Source organism: Mastomys coucha, unplaced genomic scaffold (genome assembly GCF_008632895.1).
Source record: "Mastomys coucha isolate ucsf_1 unplaced genomic scaffold, UCSF_Mcou_1 pScaffold6, whole genome shotgun sequence".
Classification (NCBI taxonomy): Eukaryota; Metazoa; Chordata; class Mammalia; order Rodentia; family Muridae; genus Mastomys; species Mastomys coucha.
The window spans coordinates 124,866,025-124,875,156 of NW_022196912.1; the positions used below are offsets into that span (position 1 = coordinate 124,866,025).

The 9,132-nt window shown below is 43.7% G+C and overlaps 1 protein-coding gene across 1 annotated transcript in view; it reads left to right on the top strand.

Moving 5' to 3' along the window:
- Rcor1 (REST corepressor 1) overlaps positions 1-9,132 on the top strand; it is a 78,332-nt gene that overhangs the window by 64,755 nt on the left and 4,445 nt on the right. Inside the window, exons 7-8 of the mRNA XM_031357745.1 lie at positions 1,198-1,276; positions 3,185-3,379. Coding sequence (XP_031213605.1) covers positions 1,198-1,276; positions 3,185-3,379 — 274 coding nt within the window. The remainder of the gene's footprint in view (positions 1-1,197; positions 1,277-3,184; positions 3,380-9,132) is intronic.

The window sequence follows — 9,132 nt, forward strand, 5'->3', positions numbered from 1 at the left end:
CCCCCCCCCGCCCCACTTCTCTCTCCAGTGCTAGGGACTGACCCTTGCAGTTGACACATTGCTAGTACTCTACCACTGAGCCTGCCTCCCAGCCTGGATATTCATTTTAAGGATAACTTTATTAAATTTCAAGAAGGAAGGATATGTCTTACCTCTTGCTTCCTCAGCTTACATGTAGCCGAGATCAGTGAAAATGGTTATAGCCCCACACTTGCTGAGGTGTAAGGTCAGTTCTGAAGGTTCTGCTCGATCCCCTGGACAGATTTGTTGAGAATGAGCGAGGTGGCTGATTCTCCAAAGGCAGTGTACAAACCTAAAGGCCTTGGTGTAGAGTGGTAGGAATGTGCGTTCTTTAGCAGCTCAGGCTTTCCAAGTCTTCTGTAATACATCCCAGGGGCTTTCTCGAAGTAGCTCTGGCTGTACTGGAACTCACTACGTAGAGCAGGCAGGCTTCAAACTTACAGACATCCATCTGTCTCTCTAGTGCTAGGATTAAAGGCATGTGCCTGGCTTAGTACTCTTTTGATCAAAGCTTTTATTTTCTTTTTATATTAGGCCTAGTTTGATTATACATTGAATTTGTTGCTGTGTGCAGATGTGTTCTGCTAAATATCAGTCAAAATTGAATAAAATAGGCTGGGGTTTGTTACCCTTGACTATGGCATAGAACTCCTGGTGTTCCTCTTTGCATGACTGCACTGGTACTGAGAAATGCTATGTCCCCTGCTCCGTGTGCCCTTTCACCTTGTTAGAAAACAGACCTACAAGCACTACGGGGCATGATAGGAGCACTAAGTGTTCGTTCATTGACTTTCTATAAAGTTAATGGCTAGGACTCTGGGCAAAATTTCTCTGTATTCAGAACAGCAGTTCTCAGCCTATATCAAACCTCTATCTCCAAAGAAATATTTATATTAGCATTCATAACAGTTATCAAAATTACATTTATGAAGTAGCAATGAAAATAATTTTATGGTTTAGGGTCACCACAACATGGGGAACTGTATTAATGGATTATAGCATTAGGAGAATTGAGAACCCCTGGATCAAAAGAACTACAAAGTTGGAATTCTATATATTAAAAAAATGTTTGTTCTAGCAGTCTGTAGACGTATAGAGCAATTTTAGAATGTATTAAGTTTTCATGTGAGATAGAATTAATACAGAATAACGTTTCAGCCCGTTCTTATCTTCCAGTGAGGATGAACTAGAAGAAGCAAATGGCAGTAATCCCGTGGACATTGAGATTGATCCGAACAAGGAGAGCAAAAAGGAGGTACCTCCTTCCTACTGTCTGTGCCGGGCAGGGAGTGTCAGGGCGCTGTCCTCAGAGCTCTGCCTCTTGTACATTAGTGTAGTAAGTGCTGATGCCAAACGGAACAGCAGATGGGACATTGTACACAACACCAGCTTTCCTTTATAGAATTTGGATGGTATTTCTCTGTATCACATGGAAAGGAACCCTAAGGGAAGATCCACGTCTGCAGTCTTCTGTAAGAGAATGGTGGTAGCAAGGCAGGGCTGGGAAGTAAATGGAGTGAGCCGGGAGCTGCCAGCGTTTGCGCAGGGGCCATGGTCCCTTGGAGCACAGATACATCTCAGCCCTCTGTCCAGGAATGGCAGGAATGGTTATTTGAAGCTTGGAAAAACAAAAGGCCAATTGTAAAATTATAGCAATGTTACATGATTTTTATAATAAAATAGGCAGTGAAGTTCAGCAAAAACAAGAGGAGTTCAGGTGATTTGCAGCAGCATCACCCATAGACACTGCTACATTCTGGTAGCTTTTAAAACAGCTTCCTCTAAAACATATATGCCCATATGTATGTATAATTCAGAATTTTTATTTTTAAAAGTTGTGAAGTGATATCTTAGTTTGTTCAGTTTTTGAAATGTATTTTAAATATACTTATATACATAGCCCCTGTATTATGTAAGATATGAACATTTTCAGAATTGAGTTAACTGGTCTTAAACAGCTTTATCTCTGGCTAAGTCCTCTATGTGAACAGGACGGAGTCAGTAGTTACATATCTAAGTCTTTGTACAAATTTTCTTATTAAAATAATTTCTAAAAGTTGAATTGTTGCCTTAAGGTTTCCCATGTGCATATTTAAGGTCTCCTATAACCTGGATGGGCCCCTATCTCAACCGTGTGGCTGAGAATGACCTTGAGCTCCTGTTCCCCCTGACTCTGCTCACAAATGCTGAGGTTACAAATGTCACCACCATGTTCAACCTAAAACCCTATGCTACATGATACGACAGAATCCTCGGGTTGACAAGCTTTTGTATTTGATATTAGAGAAAACACTTTTAAAAAATTAGCCCAGTGACTTATTTTAAGAATGAGATAGCACATTTTCAGAGCAAATTCTGACACTCTGAAAACTAAATGTTGTCCAATAAGAAATGATGTATGAAATGCCAGTTTCTTTTTTTTTTAATTTACTTATTTTTATTTTATATGCTTTGGTGTTTTTCATGCATGTATGTTTGTGTGAGGGTTGGGATCCTCGAAAAAAGAGTTTCAGACGGTTGTGAGCTGCCATGTGGGTGCTGGGAATTGAACCTGGGTCCCCTGAAAGAGCAGCCAGTGCTTTTAATCACTGAACCCCCTCTCCAGTCCCAAAGCTTGTATTTCTTAATGGAAAACTTTTCAGACCACCTCTCCCTTTCCCATCCCCCCATAGTCCAGAGGTGATCTCCTCACTTAATCTGCATGTCACATAGACAACTAGGTTGCAACAAGGCTCAAGAGAATACAGGCCAGGCAGGGGTGGTGCACACCTTTAATCCCAGTACTCTGCAGATAGAGGCAGGCGGATTTCTGAGTTCGAGGCCAGCCTGGTCTACAGAGTGAGTTCCAGGACAGCCAGGGCTACACAGAGAAACCCTGTCTCAACAAACAAACAAACAAACAAAAGAGAGAGAGAGAATACAGACTGTTGTTTCTCTTCTGTTGTTCTTTTTTACTTATCAGAGGTGGGAGGAGTTAGAAGACAATGTTTCTACTGAACAAAGGAATGTTCTTTGTTCCTAGTCAGTTTCTTTAAGTGGTTGGTGCTTAGGTAAGCACAGTGATTGCTTTAGATTGTTTGGGGTTATGTTAATGACACATGCTTACTGCTGTCCATTTTGTTTTTGTTTTTAATTTTATTTACTCAACATGTGTATCACGCAGGTACCCCCTACTGAGACAGTCCCTCAGGTCAAAAAAGAGAAGCACAGCACACAAGCTAAAAATCGAGCCAAAAGGAAACCCCCCAAAGGCATGTTTCTCTCTCAAGAAGATGTGGAGGCTGTGTCTGCTAATGCGACTGCTGCGACCACGGTGCTGAGACAGCTGGACATGGAGCTGGTTTCCATCAAACGACAGGTACCTGCAGGCCCAGGGTGACAAACAGCTTGCACACAAGAGTGTCCTCACAGTGTCGGGGAAGGCGAGCATGCTGTCATGTGTGCAGGTCAGAAGATAGCATCTGTAGTGGATTCTTTGCTTCTGCCTTTTCATGGAGTCCAGGGGTTGAGCTCTGATTGCCAGTCTTGCACAGCCTCCGGACGGCAATTGGATATTGCCCCTTCCCTCTAAAAGTTACGTTTAGGTTGAGCTACTTTATAGAGAGAAATGCATAGGCTATTTATGTAAATAAAACAATTTGTGTGTGTGTGTTCCAGAGCATGTGTGTGCCCTCCACTACCACCCGATTCCAGCTCTGAGGTTCCATCATGCCTCTCACGCCTGAGCCGCCTCCCAGGAGAGCACGGCTGCTACGATTTAAAGTGCAGAATCTGGTCTGAGGCTTGTAATGTAGTCAGCGGTAGGACATTTGTTCAGTTTGTGGGAAGCCCACCCTGGGTTTGGTTTCCACCACTGTTACAAGAACCCTCACAGACTCTTCCAGTCTCCTTTTATTGTATTACCATAACATAATGTTTATTATGGTTTTATAAGATATGCCCGTGTTTTATAAAGCTGTTACTTTTGGTCTGTTCTTTCTGGTTGTTTTGTAAATACCTACCAGCAATACATTGTACTATGGTAGTCATTGGGTTGTTTCCATTTGGGGCCATTATACAAACTATTACCAGAAATGTTGTGATCTCATGTATTTTGCATGCATCTCTGTACAGCATGGCTCTATTAGATTCTATAGAGAACCAACAGGTCATTCTATGTTCAGAGTTTCCAGTGTCCTTTCAGTTTATATGTACTTTGATTGTCCCATACCAGCACTTACCACCTGCAGTCCACATTGACTGACCTGTGAGTTACAGGCACAACCTTCTCCTCTCTACTACCATGGACCACCTTCTCCTACTTGTGACAACAGAAATATCCTGAGGCACTGCTGCGCCTCCTCAGGGTGACACAGTTATCTCTGGTGACAGTGCCAGCACTTGTCTTTAAACTGTGGCCTCCCTGCTGTATTGTGATGAGATCTTCTTGGGCCTCAGTGACAGTACTTACCTGCCACTTAGTCGGGGGGGGGGGGGGGGGGGGGGCGGACGACTGTCCTGGATTTGAGGATGTCTACCCAGTCCTTGTCCTTGGTTTTCTACTGAACTATGTTTTTAGGGGTGAGTGTGTTTATTTAACATAGCTCAGGCTGGCCACAAACTCACAATGCTTCTGCCTCTACTTCTATCTCCTTATGGAGTCTTTTCTCCAGTTCTAAATTGTCTCCTACCACTTTGTTCTCCCCCCACTCTTGTTAACAGTATTTTATGAGGCGGTGGTGGCACGTGCCTTTAATCCCAGCACTTGGGAGGCAGAGGTAGACAGATTTCTGAGTTTGAGGCCAGCCTGGTCTGCAGAGTGAGTTCCAGGACAGCCAAGGCTACATAGAGAAACCCTGTCTCGAAAAACCAAAAACAGAACAAACCAAAGTAGTATTTTATGAAATTCATTAAAGAAGAAGTTTCTCAATTTTTCCTCTTGGGTTGATAGGTTTTGAGTGTTGATGAGAAACTTTCAAGGGCACAGACACGCAGGCAAAACATTAAATAAATAAATCCTTTTTTAAAAGAACCTTTCCCAGGTGATAAAGCTGTGTTGACTGTCATCTCAGCACCATTGTTTCAGCCTTTGTATTTTGATCTTGAGCCCACTGAGAAGTATGTTTCTGGGTGTGGTATTGCATGTTGGTGTTTGGGCATCTATTTCACCAACTAAGCTTTACTGAAAAGGCCGTCAAGACCTGTCTAACGTGCATTGAGACCTTATTAAAAATGGGCAGGTCTGATTTCCTGACCTGTCCTTCCCCCGTGCATAGAGCCCTGATATATGGTGTGCTTCCTGCGTGCAGCGGGAAAACTTCCTGGCTCCCACATCCTCGGCCTGTTGTATTTCCTTAAGAATTTGTCTATCACTTTTTCAATTTCCAGGAAAACAATTTTACTAAAATTTTGATTAAGATTTTGTTATAACTATTAAATTAATACCTTTTGTTTTATTTTATTTTAAGACAGTTTCTCTGTATATCCCTGGTTGTCCTGGAACTCGCTCTGTAGACTAGGCAGCCTCAAACTCAGAGATCTACCAGTTTGTTAAAGGCATGTACCACCACCAGCTTTCAAATTATGATTTCTATTAATATTATTTATTTAATGTATGAGTACACTGTCACTCTCTTCAGACCCTCTCTGACCCACTGACCCTCTCATCAGAAAGGGCATCAGATCCCATTACAGATGGTTGTGAGCCACCATGTGGTTGCTGGGAATTGAAGTCAAGACCACTGGAAGAGCAGTCAGTGCTCTTAACCGCTGAGCCATCTCTCTAGCCCCTCAAATTACTATCTTTATAGGGTTCTCTGATGAGTGGAGATGATATGCCCCTCCACCTATACAGATCTTTAATTGTTCTTGTTGTATCATTTTTGATGTGCAAAGATGTGTACATCCTTCAGTAGAATTCTCTGAGATATTTGGCACATTTTGGGTTTTTGGGGGAGAGTGTGTCAGTGATAAGAGTTGAACCTGAGAGCTCACGAATACCATTGGTTCCATATCCAGTTCATGGATAGTATTGTTGAGTTCTCATGGTCAGCCTCAGTCTAGAATGCACCTCCATCAGTCGGTGATCTTCTTCCCTTCCCTTGTCCTTCCCTCTCCGTTTCTCCTTCTCCTTCTTGGTTGATGAGAGTGAGTGATGGGGAGCCAGCTGTCAGAGGTGGTCAGGTTCCAGATGATGGAACTTATAGCTCTGTCTTTCCCTTGGTTTAAGGAGGCAGCACAGGCGAGGGGTAAGCATCCTCCTAGAGTCTAGCCTGCTGCCAGCACAGCTATGCTCTGATCTCTCGGGAATCACTTAATCTTCCTAGAGACCTCTTTTCAAATGAGAAGACTAATCCTTAAGGTCTGGCCTTTGCAGATCTGCCTGGGCTGCTCTGCAAGGGCATTGCTGGTGCTGCTCATAGTAGGGGAGTGCTGCTGTGTGCTGTGCTGGGAGCAGCAGTGAGGGAACAGAGGCCCTCCTGTTGTTACTAAGTGTAGAAGGAAGAAAACAGTCAAGGACAAGAGGGTTTTTAATTTGAAATAATTACTCAGATTGGCAGTTTTAAAGGGGGAGGGAGGAGAGCTTAGAGCCTAACATGGTGGTGAGGAGCCAGAAGCTTTGATGCACTTGGAGAGTCAAAAACGGTAGCCAGTCAGTGGGAAGGTAACTTCAGGAACCCAGGTTTGCAGTATGTCAAGGAAAGAGTCATCTCAGAGTGACAGAGGACATGACTAACCAGTTCAAGAAGCCCTGGTAGTGCTATGTGGAATGCTGCAGAAGCTGTAAGCAAGGGAGACAGAGGTGGATCCAGCTGCCTATTTCAGTGAGCAGGGGAAACAAAGACTTCTTCCACCAGCACCCTAAACTGCTGCCTGCCAGCACCCTGTATTCGGCTTCTGGCTTTCAGGAGCAGCAACGACTTTGAAGACTGAGGGCTGGGGCTGGAAGTGTCCGCTTCCCCAGTGGGTAAGCTTGTAGCAGGAGGTCCTAAATAGAGAATGAGTGGTCTCCCAGGCAGAGGAGTCCTGAGAACCAGATAAAGTATAGCATGTGCACCTCGGAGGTTCCAGGGGGCAGTAGGCAGCCACATGGGTTAGGTTGCTTGTTTTTTCCTTTAAATGCCACACAGCCCTGTCCTGATTCTTACTCAGTTTCCTTTCAAGTTGATAAATATGTTGACCACTAACCTGTCTATTCTAACTCTAAATGCTGCTCACTGCTGGGTTTTCTGAAGACAAGGTGTACTCTGTAGCCCAGGCTGGCCTCCAACTCCAACTCTTAGCTCACACTTGTGAGTCGGAGGCAGAGCCAGCATGGGCTACAAGGGGAGAACTTACTTCAAAGAGCAACCTACCCTAACGTGCTTGACAAAATGGAATTTTAAAAGATTGTGTGGGAGGCAGAAGATGTTGTATATATGCCTTTAATCCCAGCACTCAGGAGCAGACGTAGGCCCATCTCTATTAGTGTGAGACCACCCTCACCTACAGAACAAGTTTAAGGTCTACCCATGACTACATAGTGAGAGCCTGTCTTGAGAAAACAGGACAGGCAAAAAGAAAAAAAGGAAAAAAACAAAGAATATGTCAGTATAAAAGGTTGTTTAAGAAGCCAGATGGGATCTAGTGAGGTCACCCAGGTGAAGCTCATCTATCTATCTGAGTCCCCCAGAGCCCACATAATAGGAGAGATCAACTGTTACCAACTTGTCTTTGATAGTCGCATCCATCACACTCAACTACCAGACAAATTTTTGAAAGGAAAAAGAATGAAGCTAGAAACCAGAGCCTGATGAAACAGGCTATAGTTACCATTACTTAGGAGACTGAGGCAGGAGGGGAGTGTGCTCAAGGCCAGTCTAGAATGCACTGCAAGGTCCAGTGTAGACTAGGAAGTCAGGAAGACTCTGTCCTAGAAGTAGAATAGGGAGCCTGGCAGTGGTGGTGCACACCTTTAATCCTGGCACTTGGGAGGCAGAAGCAGGTGGATTTATGAGTTCAAGTATAACAGGGCTCTCTCTCTCTCTCTCTCTCTCTCTCTCTCTCTCTCTCTCTCTCTCTCTCTCTCTCTCTCACTGTCTGTCTGTCTGTCTGTCGTTGTATATTAGCGATAGAGCTCAGGTCTTGAGCTTACTGTCCAGTTCAAGGATGAGGGAAACTAAATGGTGTGCTGTGCTTTTCCTACTCTGAAATCTTGCTTTTAATGTTACTTCACTAGTAAGATTTCTTAGCCCAGCAATGGTAGTGCAGACCATTAATTCCAGCACTTGGGAGGTAGAAGCAGAGGATCTCTGTGGGTTCAAGGACAACCTGGTCTACAGAGTGAATTCCAAGACCACCTAGAGTACACAGAGAATCCCTGACTCAAAAACAAACAAACAAACACAACTAGAAAAGACCTTTTTAGGTAATATTTGCCACTCCTGAATATCTTTGATGTCTTCCTTATCATGTCCCTCCTGTTCTTTCCTTCTGTGCTTTTTTTCAAAAATGAAAAGTGTTAAAAGTCAGAGTTCCCCTCATCACACACCAGAAATGACCTCCTGAGAGCTGCAAGACAAAGGTCTACTTGTCTGTTTCTTAGATATCCATGGGCAAATTGAAGAACGTGGTTGAATTTCTGTCCTCTGTGTTGTTTTTTGTTGTTGTTTTTTAAAGATTTATTTATTATTATACATGAGTACACTGTAGCTGACTTCAGACACGCCAGAAGAGGGAGTCAGGTCTCATCACGGGTGGTTGTAAGCCACCAGGTAGTTGCTGGGATTTGAACTCACAACCTTCAGAAGAGCAGTCAGTGCTCTTACCCGCTGAGCCATCTCGCCAGCCCCTATCCTCTGTGTTTTATGATTGGGCATAAATAGAAAAGCTAGGTATGCTAAGTCAAACAAAAAATAGGAAAAAAAAATCACTTATGAGAAGATGAAGATGTTACACGTGGTCAGAGTTAGGCTTGTAGGAATTTTGCTGTCTTGGTTTTCCATTTTCTCCATCAAAGATGTCTTTCCTATCCCAGCACTTGGGAGGCAGAGGCAGGCAGGCGGATTTCTGAGTTCGAGGCCAGCCTGAGTGAGTTCCAGGACAGCCAGGGCTACACAGAAAAACCCTGTCTCAAAAACACCAAAAAAAAAA